At 44.7% G+C, this 13,860-nt stretch overlaps 2 protein-coding genes across 2 annotated transcripts in view; one reads left to right on the top strand and one right to left on the bottom strand.

The window, feature by feature from the left end:
- Positions 1 to 127: 127 nt before the first annotated feature.
- LOC103354343 (uncharacterized) lies at positions 128 to 4,565 on the bottom strand. Its single transcript, XM_008277672.1, has 4 exons — positions 4,542 to 4,565; positions 4,121 to 4,273; positions 3,771 to 3,837; positions 128 to 3,431 (listed from the first exon to the last, which is right to left on the bottom strand). The coding sequence occupies exons 1-4, from the start codon at positions 4,560 to 4,562 to the stop codon at positions 1,858 to 1,860; spliced, it is 1,815 nt and encodes a 604-aa protein (XP_008275894.1). The 5' UTR covers positions 4,563 to 4,565; the 3' UTR covers positions 128 to 1,857.
- Positions 4,566 to 9,947: 5,382 nt separating this feature from the next.
- Positions 9,948 to 13,860, top strand: part of LOC103354341 (amyloid beta A4 precursor protein-binding family B member 1-interacting protein-like) — a 19,377-nt gene continuing 15,464 nt past the window's right edge. The window contains exon 1 of the mRNA XM_008277669.1: positions 9,948 to 10,009. Within this exon, the coding sequence (XP_008275891.1) occupies positions 9,977 to 10,009 (33 nt within the window). The 5' untranslated portion in view covers positions 9,948 to 9,976. The remainder of the gene's footprint in view (positions 10,010 to 13,860) is intronic.

Below are 13,860 nucleotides of genomic sequence, written 5' to 3'. Positions count from 1 at the left end.
TTATCACATTAAATTCCAATTTTATTACATGTAAGAGAAAAAAACTGTTCATTTTCAAACATCACATATTCCCATTTGAATCAAGCAGAGTCCTTACACAGAGGTCGCAGCAAAAAAAAAACTCCAGTAAAACAAATGTATTTTTATTGGATTTACTAGAAAACATCAAATATACACTTTATTACAGTTTACTTGGGGTTAAGAGTAACGATAAGGCAAGGTGTTACTATTTAAAATGGCAGTTTAATTCCAATGGGGCTTAGTGACTCTCTTTCAAGTCCATAATATGCACAAAGTGGTCCTTAAACAAGGCATGCAGTAGATATTCACATCAGAAAATGGCGGCTAACATGAAACACATGCTCTTAAAAAACGCACTCCTGAATGAAAACCAGCGCCAGCAGAAAATGCTGTAGTCACAACTGGAATGATGTGAGAGTCCTTTGGCGTCAACAGAGTAACTGAATTACATAAATACAAGACAGACACATGAGAGGGCTGGAAAAGCAGAGCAGCGAAGCATGAGAAAATACCACGGGAATACGGTTAAGAGCCATCATTTGTAGAAATCATGACATTGTACTAATAGATGCACGATATAAATACGGTTTATGCAAATTGCTACATTTTTAAATACTCAATAGTTCATATTTGAGTGTTTTTAAAACAAAATCATTTTTAAACAATTTACTGCACGCTACTTACTACAAATCAAGCAGCTCAAAGGGCTAGATTAAGGTTTGGGAAGTACGGTTATTGAGTTTCTAACACTGAGTTAAATGAGGAGATTGACACCACATCAGGTGTCCGTCAGGAGACAGTTAGCTTAGCTTAGCACAAAGGCTGGGAGCAGGAGGAATCATCTAGCCTGCTTAAAATTACACATTATTGCTCTTACACTTCGCATTTTGTACAGATTAAACAGTCTAAAAAAAAAAAAAAAACAATCACCCACAACAGTAAAACCACTAACAGGCGAAGTTAATCATGTTGTTAAGCAATGTTCTGCTGGGAAGCCTGAGGTCCTGGCATTCATGTAGATGTTACTTTGACATTAGTTTGACTCATTGGATGTACACTTAAGGTATTTTCTTGTACTTCATGTGGCTTTCGAGGACTTTCATTACCTGTATGTTATCATCTTCAAAATCCCCTTCATTACAGGAGACAACAACAACCTCGGACCAACCACCTCCCTGCATGCAAATGTTCCACGAATACACTTCTCCTGATTGTGATTCATGTAAAAAAAAAACAAAAAACAGAGTGTTTTTGCTCCCTGTGGCAGAATGATTCTCCAATGCTGCCACAACACTGTGGAAGTGCAATGGCACTTCCTGACAGCAGAGGCTGCTCAGGAACGGTTTGAGGAACATAACAAGGAGCATTGACTTGGACCCCAAACTACCTGGATCCCAATTCAGTTGAGCATCCACATGATGAGCCACACAAGCCTGATCCACAGAGACCCCAACTGGCAATCCACAAACCCGAAGGATGAAATGCCAATGTCCCCTCGGTTGCCACTATAGCACACCCCAAAAGGTCTCGTTTCCATTTCCTTGCAGGTCAGAGATGTTTTGGTGACATGAGGTGGACCCACGCGATATTAGGCAGGTGTTTACTAATGTTTGGTTAATTAGTAATTTTTTAGGTATATTTTGATGGTTATGGACAGAGTCAGTCTAGCTGATTCCCCCTCTCCAGGCTAAGCTAACAGGCTGCTTGTTAAACCTTTATATTAATATGGATATGAGAGTGATTGATGAGCATAATTTTCAAACTATTCCTAAAAGACGTCAGTAAAACCGTGAAACCATATCAAAAAACAACATAGCAACATTTGGCTTGCTTTAATTATGCCGCCACCCACAGCACCGACACCCCGCTGCCCGTTTGGTGGCTGATCTGGTTGACTCGTCCACGAACACAGTCCAGTGTGAAGAAAACCGCTGTGCCGTTGTGAACCTGGAAGGACGCCCGCAGACTTACACTGGCCCACTGGCTGCCCTCAGGCATTTGGCCAGCCACCTGCTGGGCCACAGGGGTGGGCCGCGCTCCCTCGGCCTCACGACCTCCTCCTGACCCGTCTGAATCACTTCGTCTTAGCAGAGTCACCTTGACCAGATTGCAGGAGTGGATGAGTTTGAGGTCCAGAGCCACACTGGCGGTGCCGCTCTCCCTGAAGACAAAATCTCGTTTCTGATCTGCGGATCCCTTTCCCTGCAGCCCCATCTGGGACACATGGGGGCTGGTCTGGTAGAAGAACAGCGGCTTGTTGCGAACTGCTCCTGAGGGAAGGCCTGTGTGAGCCACAGCGGCAGACAGGGAGGAAGAAATGGCAGCGGGGATCCAAACCAAACTGAGAATACTGATGCCTGTCTCGTCACCGAAGAAGCGCACGTTGCACTGAGCAGGAGAGATGATCTCAAAGCCCACCGTGTCCCCGGGGTCAACTTTAGCTGCCCCAGACAGAGATATGGAAGTGTCCCGGTAGTGGACGCCTGATTTGAAGGCACGGAACAGCTCCGAGTTGGTTCCGTTATGGTTGAGATATGACAAAATTTGGAAACCCTCAGTCACACATGCCTGGCCCATCGAGTACAGCGCCTGCTGGAATACAAAACGCATCGTGCCGCTCTCTGCAAAGCGGATCCCGCGGCCGTCGTGAGTCAGTCCCACCACGTAAGGGTCAGAGGTGGAGGTGGTGCGGAAGACTGGGCGATAGTTCGTGTGGTAATGTGCAGAGACCATCGCCTGTGCTGTCATGGCAACAGCCCCGGTGTCGTGGGAAAGCCAGAAGAGGCTGAGCGTAGATCCGACGGGGTCGTACAGCTGCAGGCCTTCACTGCTTTGGTTACAGTGGTGGCTGGCACTTCGCAGGAAGAGGGACATGATGTGACCCGGGCCGACTTCTGCTACCCCACTGACGGTGACACTCTGAAGCGACCTTCCCTCACGCTGCTCCACCCGAATGCCGCTGAGGTCGCGACCCTCAGAGCCATCTGTGTTGTTCATCCGCAGACACACCTGGATGAAGCTGCGGCAGCCGTGGCTCACCGAAAGATTCTCGTCCAGCCAGACTAAACCGTGCTGCCTCAGTACCAGGTGGCCACTCTCAGCGGACACCAGACCGGCATCACTTCTTCCCTGGATGTGAAGCTGCACGCTGGGGAAGGCGTGAGCGAGGATGTGGCCTTTTGTCCCCAGCAGACTCGCATCTCCAGCCCAGGACATAGAGAGGGCGCTGTCGCCGGCAGCAGGGCCGGAGCAGACGGTATCGGTGGTGAAGGTACAAGGGGAAGCCACAGGTTCTCCATCACACTCATTGCAGGCCTGACACTCATCCATATCGGAGTTGTAGAAGTATCCGTGGCCGCACATTCCCGAGTTGGCGTCTCGCTCTGTCATCCCCTGGCACCTGAATCCACCTGGTGATGGCACAGCAGAGCAAAACAAGAGGGGAAGATCGGTTTCAAAAATGCTTACAAAAGCTTAAAATACCATTGTTTCTATTTTATAAATGATAAGTTAGCAAGTCAAGAAAAGGGGAAAACATAGCTATGTATTGTAGGAGGACACATCACCCCAGTTTTTAACATGCTCAGATCCTCTTCTCAATGTATTGATGTTCTACTTGCTAGCTGTGCATAATATAATACAATGTTTGACATTATTGTAAAATAAATAAAATAAAAAAATAAAACTCTATTGCTACAGTTTTGCACAACAACACTGACGACTGAAAACGTCACAGTAGTTCTTAGTACCTGGAGTGTTGAGACACTTCTGTGTATCTCCACATAGATCAGCTATTTCAAGGCATTCATCTCTGTCCTGTAACAAACAGTGAGACGTTAGTGAACCGACAGCCTGTCTACTTCCAAAGTCCATTAGTGGTTTAGGAATAAATTAATAAGAAGCAGGAATAAACCTGAAAGTTATCTCCTTGTTTCTTCAGTAACATCAAACCTTTTACTAGCACTAAGACACACAGTGTTTGTTGTTGCTCATGGACCCACCAACATAACTAAACAAGCTTTCTTCTTTCTCCAATACATGACGTAGATGGTTTTGTGAATTTTAACTACTGTATGTGGTTAAAGATAATGATAGTAACCTGGCAGATTCTGTCTGCATGGACCGAACACTGAGCGACCAGGAAGAAACCAGCTGGGCAGATGGTGCATTTCTCACAGCGAGGCTGGCCGCTGCTGAAGCCGCAGTACTCTTCAGGGCCGCAGCTGCCACAAGCCAACAGGGAGCGACCGACCTGATGGCAGCAAACACGATGGTAGTCAGAGATGAACTGAGCAGCTGTACTGGTAGCAGCAGTAGTTAACCAGAACAGATGTCGTATCTCGGAAATATCATACTTTGCTGTCTGGTTCTTACAATGTGTGCAATCTGCAGTCAGACAAAAGAGTGATTATATCTGTATACTTACAAATCGGTTGGGCCTCTGGTGTCACACTGACTGTCAGCTTCTAGATTTTCATACACGTTATTTTTAAATAGTCCTGATTCAGCTCTCAGCTCACCTCCATGACGCTGGCCTCCATGTCCACTTTGTGCAGAGACAGAGCCTGCTGCGCTTGGTGGGCTCTAACCTGCCCACTCAGGGTTTCCATGTGACTGTCTAGCTCCCCCTGGAGGTTCTGGAAGGACGTTTGTTTGATGCCTTCCATCAGTATGTTGTACTGGGCTTTTACCTGGAGGCACAAAAACTACATTTAAATACGGACAAATAGCTTAAAAGTGATTCAAGTGAGGATAATAGTCATGACTTATGATATGAATTCACAAATTAAACTACAAAAGATGTAATTAGTCTGTGTATGAGTGCCCATATTTCATCTCCGTTGCGGTGCAGAACATTTTCCACCTCTGATCCACATGTGGAACTGATCTTATGTAAGGAGGTCAGCAGTGAGCTCAATAAAACTTGTGCAGATGAGGTGTTTTTCACCCCCCCTCATCTAATTAATGTTTCTCAAGTCTTCACCCAATAACAAAACCGCCACTTATTACCATCTTCCTCATCATCAATCACAGCACACATACTTGCTCCATCTGCTCATACATCCTCCTCTGCTGCTCCAGTATGTCTCTCTGCTGGTTGACCAGCGTCCCCTGCTGCTCGCTGAGGAGCCTCTGCAGCTCCTTGACCTCGTGCTGTTGGCCCCTGAGGGCCTCAACCAGCCTCTCCTGGCTCTTGGACAGCTGCAGCTGCAGCACAAGAGCATCCTCTGAGGGAACCTCGTTGGTCCCTGTGGCAAAACAAGCACACTATTACAAAGCAACTGAAGTGATGGTCATTTTCTCACTTTTCTAATCAGTCAGTGGCAGGTTGGTACTGACCTGGTTTCATGTCACATGTCAGCTGTATAAAAGCTCCACGTTCCGACCCAAACTCTGGGAACTCGTCCAGAAACTGCGCCGCTCTGTCCGTCACATGAACAGGTGAGGAGTGTCCTCTCGCGTCGTCTCCCGCATGAGCAGCGCAGCCGTCCCCGATGCAAGGCTTGTGCTTCTGGCGCATCAGAGGGGGCAGTTTGCATCCGATCCCTTTGCACTCCCGGGCTGCACTGTCATCATTAGTGGGGCGATGCGACACTGTGGTCGGGCAGGTCCCACCGGCGCAGCCAGGATGAAACACCTCCGCCGTGATGGTCCTCGGGTTGGTCCTCCTGTTGTTGTCCGCACTCGCTGGCTGCGTAAAGCCTCCGTGCTGAGGCTGGACGATGGTGTACGGCGCTAACGGCGCGCTCTGGGCTCGCTGCTGATTGAAATGAGCATCCTGTTGGTAATTCGGATAGACTTGTCCTTGTCTGGTCTGTGCAGAAGGCTGAAACTGCCGTCGGGACGCGGATGTGTCCGTGCGCCCCTGGCAGTGCGCTCCGACGCACGATCTGCTCCAGTCCTGGCCGGAGAAGCAGCGGGGTCCCCGGCAGATTTCAGATACGCTCTCTGTGCCGATCAAAGTTGTGGCAAAGAGTAAAAGTATCGTAGAGATACGTGCCATGTTGCAATCCTGAAGAGTGAAGAAATGTAAACAAGCCACGTGTGAACGGTGGCCCCTTATGCGCATCAATCCTTCAGTCCTGTGGATCCTGTTTGATCATCTCTTTAAGAAATAAACATCATACTAATAACTGCTCATTCCTGTGACTGCCAGTTGAACTTGAACAAGTGGCTGCACAGTCAATCAGCTTGTCTCCATTGCGCGCACCGCGGTTTCTGCCCCCTTTGCCCCTTCTGGAGATAGCTACGTCTAGCCCACATGTGGCGCTCACTGCTCCTAATTGGCAACAGGTTTTGCTCCTAGTCTTAAATTAACCCGTAGCTTTCCCGGACATACCACTCCGAACACTCACTCCATTCCGACTGAAGCTGTGCATGTGGGAGATATTTGGACTTTTTCTGCTGTTATTTTCATTCTCGCCCTCCAAAGTCATTCATAAGCAGTTTTTTTGCATGCAAACAGTAGTTTAGCAGAACTTCGTGGCAACATCCACATGGTTCTCTGGAATTTCAGTTTATAGAGTTTTTCACATGGAACTGTTTTCCTATGCAAAGGGCAATCCGCTCTCTGTCTTTCTAGCTTTCTTTCTTTTCCTCTTGCAGTTCATCTTGATGACAGGATTAGCCCTGTGGCTTTTTAACAGGCCCTGTCAGAATTAAAAACTCTGCTTTTAAATGACATCCGAGCTTTGATAAGTTCTGCAGCAGTGGATTAGTGTGCTGTGGTGTGACTCTTAAAACACAACTCTGTCATATTGTGAAGTTGAAGCCAAAACTGCCTCTCCTGTAAAATGTAAACTTTATTGCAGTTAATTGCCACTCTCATTTCCCTTCCCTGACCCCACGTGGCTTTGATTAAAGCTTTAACCCACATTAGAAATACTTAAACGTTCCCCTCTCTTCTCATTTTCACAGTAAAATGGCACCGGCTCTCTCATTCGCACAGAGTAGATGCAAGCTGGTGCGTCAGGGCTCCATCTCGCAGCATTAGTTTGTAATAAATCACTCAGAGGTGCTTATAAACAGCCACATGATGAAGGCAGCGAGTTGGAAATTTAGACTTTCTTAAAAGAGGGCAAACACGCAGCAGGTGATGTCAGAGGCGGTTTTGGATATAATTTACTGACTTAAGCTAAACTGAGACCACACATGACGCTGAGTGTGGTGACTGATGTTAGGTCTCGAGGAGGAACTCTACAAACAGACCACAGTTACTAGAAGTCACAACTCGATCAATGTCCAATAACCAGAACACCTAAAATACTGCAAAGTTTCTTAATTTGTATTTGGTTTCTAGCGTTACTATCATCAGTATCTTGCTCTGTATGAAACAGCGTGATCTTATCAAGGAGTAGTTGGACAGCTTACTCATCCTGACCTCACGTTCAACTCTTATGCACTATGTTCGCTTTATTTTGTGTCAGACGACAAAACATACACACCATCCGCACATATCTGAATCTTCAGCACATAAAAAAGTGCGACGCTCCTGCTTTGTATGCATCGTATCCATGACAGCAGCTCTTCTTCGTTGGCTCTCCTATTTGTCCTCATGTGGTCACATTCCAGTTTGTCCAATATGATTTTGTTGGAGGGGATAAAGTCCTCGCTGCACCGCTGGAGTCCATATATTTTTTGATAGTTCCTTTTGTTCTGTTGTTTTCCGAGTAAACACAAACACATGGCCGGTCAGTGGGAAACAGTAAATGTAACATTTGATGACAGGTATCAGTTTCAGCCTATCAGAAACAATTTACGTCAGGGCAAAGCTGAAACATGTGCCACCGCAACACAACGCGTTCTGTGATCCGTGCTTGTATGTAGAATTAGAGAATAGCCTTTTAGATTAAATATACTTTAGGCGTGTCAGTCGTGCAAGTGAGCAAGACGACAGGACTGTGAATATAGCATTAATGTTCATAATTTCACCTGTGTTTCAAAATGTCCTATTTCTGGGGCGCCGCTATAGCTCACCTGGTTGAGCTGGCGTCCCATGTGCAGGGCTACAGTCCCAATGTGGAGGTCATGAGTTCGAATCCCGCTCATGACCCTTTCCCACATGTCTTCCCCCCATTCTTCTCCCCCACTTTCCTGTCTCTCTCACTAACACTATCCAATAAAGGCCAAAAAAAATAACTTTAAAAAAAAGTCCTATTTCTGTGAGTATTTAATGGAGGACCTTATTTGCACGTGTTTATTACAAACCACTCCAATCTGCTGCTGTGAGGTTTTTATTTCACAATCAGTCTTATGGCCAAGTAGGTTTTTCTGTAAGAGAAATCTGATGTGGATCATTACAGTAAACTCTGTAATAGAGAACTGAAAAGAAAAAAAACATGCTTTTCCCAGCAGGCTGGGAAATGACTGTCACTGTTAGTTTATGCTTGATGATGTTTCAACCAAACAGGATTCTGCTTTGAGCTGTTTGTCTGATCAGGAACCAGAATCCACTGAATCGGTTCTGCCCTTTCACAAGGTGCTGCGACTGTAAAGAACCAACCAGTAAAATGACTTTAGCTTATTTGGTGATCGGAGTTCTGCCTTCGTGCTGTGAGTATTTCTTAATAGTTAGTTCGGGCCCTTGAAAGGAAGAAAGTGTTCCAAGACAAATAAGGAGCAAGTGTTACAAGTCAAACATGTGGCATTTACCTGCACAACATCTTAGAAATGTATTTTTTCAGGTTCTGTGTGCATCCTTTCAGAACCAATTGATGTCGTGAGAGCACCAGCATCTCAGACCAAAACCAGCTGGTACATCAGTCATGCCTCCCCCATCTCTTCACTTTCATTTACACCTAGAAAGGTTCTGTACACAAGAGCCAACACAAAAATAAACCAGCCACAACCATTAGCCCGTGCTAGCACTGTAACACTATCTTCACCTCACGTGACTCTCCACTCACTCTGTTCCACTCTGTGTGCATCCGATTCTACAATTTATTGGACCGGAGCAGGACAGAGAAATGAGAAACAGGGGAGAGCTTCCAAACAGCTGTGGAGACTCTGGCACTGAGCTCATTAATGTAAATAAAATGCATTGTTTTCAAATTCTTTAGGTTTTTTAGGGAAACCAGCTGAAACAGTCTCAGACGGAGGGACTCACATGCACATAGAACCAGAACACAGAGCAGAGGAGCTGGAATCACAGCAGAGGGAGCGTGACTCCACTCTCTGCTTTATTATTGCTAGATTTGTGTTTAAAACATTGCATACTGCACTTTTAAAATAAGCTAGTATTGGATTTAATAAATGTAGTATCTGCTGTAATACCTCAAGTGACTTTTAAAGGCTCTGTTGTCACACGGGGCTCTTCAGTGTTGTTGACAAATGAATGTTGTCATCTGCTTTATATTTGACAAGAAATATAAGGCAATAAAAAACACTTACATGGAAATATGATTTTGAAAAACAGCAAAACAAATAAACTTACTTTCTATTGATGGCTGTTAGTAGATCAGAAATGTAATTCTGACTCCTCAGTGCTTTACAAACAGATTCATATTATATTCTGAGCAGTGTTGTAAATCTTCTGTGAGTGGCCTTTAAACACACTGTTGGATTGGATGCAGGTTGGCTGGACGTTTTCTGATGTTGTCAACCCCCTACATACTTCATCACAAGTATTTCTGTATATATAATAATGTAGCAGATGTCAGTTGATTCTCATGTGAACTTGCCCACACAGTCCCAAAGAAAGCTCTGATCTGACATATTACATGACAACACCTGTGTTTGGGATCACAGTTGAGCGAAACAAAGACATGAGTACTGTATCAGTCTATCAGCTACAGAGCAGCACATGAACACAACACAGAAAACCTCACTCTGCTCTACCAGAAAAGTCACAATGACTTCCTGGTTTCACAGAACACTCAGCTGCTATCTGCAGAGTCACGTGCACCAGTGGTTACTTATAGAGTGACCTGCGGGTGTTTTTTGGCACTTCCACTCCATGGTGCTATCAAGCGTGAAAGACACAGCAGAGGTAAGAACGCTATAGAATGTAAATGAGTTTTTTTTTCAGTTCTCTTCCTAGTAAGTGTTGTAAAAGAAAAATCAATTTAATATTTGAGAAGCTGCTTCAGTTCATTTGTGGATTCAGGCTGTCTGAGTTCATCTAATCCCAGACTGACTGTAATGTTGCTCTTGTTGCTGGAGATATTGCTTTATGACTCCGGCTGTGTGTTTGGTGTGACTCAGAACGGCTCTGGGACTGATCACAACTTCCTGATAGTATTGTGTGATCGATCAGAATCTCACCATGTAGTCCTGCACATAAATATATATATATATACATCCATCCATTCATTATCTATACACCTTAATCCTCACTAGGGTCAAACGTGGCTGTGTGCAGGGCTGGAGTCTATCCCAGGTGACTCAGGGTGAAGGCAGGGGACACCTGGACAGGTCACCAGTCTATCACAGGGCTACACTTACAGACTTAGAGACTCACATTCACACCTGCGGACAATTTAGAATCACCAATTAACCTCAACATGTTTCTGGACTGTGTGGGAGGAAGCCTGGAGAGAACCCACGCTGCACGGGGAGAACATGGAGACTCCACACAGAAAGATCCCGGGTGTCCTCAATGGGTAGTGAACCGGCGACCTTCTAGCTGTGAGGCAACGATGCTAACCACTGAGCCACCTTGCAGCCCCATATATAAACAGTCGTCCTCGAATGTATTCATGCCCTCCCATTAAAGAAGGAAAAAACCAGCTGTCACTGAAATAAGTTGAAATTGACAAAAGTAATAATGAATAAAAATTTAATGAAAATCATGTCGTTGCTTTTGAATTGTGGTTCAACAGAAATATTAAGAAAAGAAAAAAAAAAACAAGCATGATGGGACCCATAAGTTAATATTTTGTTGAACAACTCTTTGAGGCAATTATTGTTGTTTGTTTTTCTAAATTATTCTTTTCATCCATAATTCAAAAGCAGTGTCTTATTTCACTCAATTATAATTTAGCAAATTTTTATTTCTTACTACTTTTTTCAGTTTCTAGTTATTTGAGTGACTGTTGTGATTTTTGCCTTTTCTTTCATGGAAGAATAGATCTGAGGACGACTGTATATATACAATCCTCCTTTCTGTTAGTGCCGTTAAGAGTTAAATACTTGAACAGTCACATCAGCTTTGTTTAAGACAAACACATGTCCTCTCTCCGAGCCGCCAGGGGATGGTTGTGCAACAAATTAGAAAACATTAAGAAGCTCTTGACCACAAGAAGAGAGAAAACATGTCAGTTTACTGTCAGCAGGCAATGCATTGTGATTCCTTTCATGCATATAAGTCTCAATAAATGGCTTTTTTTGTAGCCGGGCGTTTGGCTCGGCGGCCTGTTTGCCTGGCTGTCCGTCTGTCTCTTGGCGGTTTCTCCTTTTTTGCTGATGTGCGAGACCACAGTGGGAGACGGCAGCAACACCCCGACATGCCTGATGAGAGCATGGAATTTCTAAACAAATGTGGTTTTGTAACGCATGCTTTGCTGATCACACGCCCGGCGCTCAGAACACACAGCGGCTCTAATTAACATATCCAGCATTAACATGTAAAGTCAATGAAAGCGTTAAATGAGACAGAAGTTCGGGCTGACTTTCACATGTGTGAGGCAGAAGTCCCGAGAGGCCGCAAAGGTAAAGTTCACTTCGGGGATCCAAAAATTTCACTTTCATATGGAAACAATACTTAGTCCACTAGCATCCTCTGCACTGTTCCCCTTTTAACTCATTACACTTTAATGGATGGTCTGTTTACTGCTCAGCATAAACACACAGCGAGACCGAGCAGCACGAGCACGGCTGCATGTCTCTGTTTGTGTATACGCACATTAGGCCGCATGTGTGTTTGTATCGGAGCGTAAAGATGAACAAGTAACGCAGACAGCAGCAAAGACAGACGGACGCCAAATTTGTAAATGTTTCAAACGTGGCTGTGTGCAGGTCCGACTGTGCCTGCTGCATACGGGCAGCTGCGGCTTTAATGTACGAGATGTATTAATGTAAAGTCAAACACAGCCAAACAGATGTGTGCTGCACTTCAGACAAACTCTGGCCTTCGCGTCTAACACATTTATTCACTCTTAACAATACATCCAGCAACGTCGCAGTGAGACCAGTGAGATGTCGCAATACAATAAGCCTCAAATATATGCTAATTACAAACAAACGTAATAAATATGTGTCCCCCTGAGGCTAAACTGAGATTAACTGTATAGGAGCATCAGCTTCAGGAGGCCGGGGTCTGTATCTATGGCTTGTTTGTGCTGCTCCCAAGTGACAAAAACAATCAGGTGATGTAGGTTTAACAAGGAAAGTTGTGTTCAGAGGCCCAAACACGCACACAACTGATCGCTTGGACACAGATGTAGTTGTGTTTAGGGTTTGTAAACACAATCCAGGCAGCTAAAGCTTCTCTGCAGGCAAACTGAAGAGTAAAGTATGTGCATAAACCTACAATGAACCTAAGAGCCTCCTCCATAAATAAAGCAAATACTAATGATAATTATTGAGAAATGGCCAATCCTGGAAGACCGTTTTTACCTTGTTAGCTTCTCCATAAAGTGTGTTTGACGTGTTTGAAGACACATCAGGCGCAAAATAACCACCTCACTAGGGCTGGAGTCTATCCCAGCTGACTCAGGGTGAAGGCAGGTTCACCTGGACAGGTAACCAGTCTATCACAGGGCTACACTTAGAGACAGACAACCAAGCACAGTTACATTCACACCTACGGACAATTTAGAATCACCAATTAACCTCAACATGTTTCTGGACTGTGTGGGAGGAAGCCTGGAGAGAACCCACGCTGCACGGGGAGAACATGGAGACTCCACGTAGAAAGATTCCGGTGCCCCCCCGTTCGAACATATATGACTGAATTACTCCGACGTTACAACTGGTCGTCGTGTAGCGTTCAGTGGTTTTACAGTGTTTCAGCTTAGTTGTAGGTAAGCTGGAGTGCTCGAGCTGCTAAGAGGAGACTGAGGCAGGGACTTTATAGATCTGCAGCTTAAAAGGTAAAAAGGGATTATGTTCATTTTCAAGAAAAAATCTAAATATGTAACTTTGAAACACAGAGATGAGGTTTTAGGGACTAGAGTATAACTATTGTGATGCCATGCAAAAAAAAAAAAGAAATGTCTGTCAGATTATAGTGAATGCAAAGAAACACAATTTAATGTGTGAAAATCAGAAAGAAAAACAAACAGAAACCACGTCGATGGTTTACTGACCTTATTAAGACATAAAATTAACCCACAAGTCTTTGAAATGACGCTCTATTCAGATCCCACCACAACCACCACCTCTGTTGCTTCCTCTTCTAACACACAGTGTCTATGCAGGCCACTTTGCCATACATTAGTACGTATTGTTATTGATAACCACGCATAGCAACAGTCCCACAGGGTTGGCAAGAAGCAGAGAGCTCATTCTTCATATTGCTTTGTAAGCCCGTCCACATGCAAGATGCATTTTTGATCCTAAAGCTGGCGAGGTGCCGCCTCCATATGGAAAAACCCAGATGCTGAGATTCACAGAATTGTTGGCTGATGAAAATCTTTGATCTCAACGTAGCGTCTTCGCAGGAATGATCAATTAAGTGCATAGGAAATGATGCGCTCCGGCTCGAGCTCTCGCTCTTCATTCACAGATCGTTCCATGAGTTCTGGAGACTACAGATGGGGAAACAGATTATCGTCATGTATTGTCTGTCAGCAAATTAAGACGAAGGAATTATCAGCAATTCAGTTTTATAAGTTGCAGCTCAAGAGAATATGTTTAAATGAGTTATAAGAAATGGGATATGAACCCTAAAACACAAGG

The sequence above is a fragment of the Stegastes partitus genome, unplaced genomic scaffold (assembly GCF_000690725.1).
Source record: "Stegastes partitus isolate 25-593 unplaced genomic scaffold, Stegastes_partitus-1.0.2 Scaffold105, whole genome shotgun sequence".
Classification (NCBI taxonomy): Eukaryota; Metazoa; Chordata; class Actinopteri; family Pomacentridae; genus Stegastes; species Stegastes partitus.
The sequence above is the reverse complement of the archived record's forward strand: the minus strand, read 5'-3'. Positions and strand labels throughout refer to the sequence as shown.

Excerpts from the sequence above, each read along its gene's own strand:
- LOC103354343 (XM_008277672.1), bottom strand. The coding sequence starts at position 4,562 with ATGGAGGCCAGCGTCATGGAG. Across the intron at positions 4,274-4,541 it reads TGGAGGCCAGCGTCATGGAG|GTCGGTCGCTCCCTGTTGGC; the intron begins GTGAGCTGAGAG and ends TGCTGCCATCAG. Across the intron at positions 3,838-4,120 it reads ATGCAGACAGAATCTGCCAG|GACAGAGATGAATGCCTTGA; the intron begins GTTACTATCATT and ends TGTTTGTTACAG.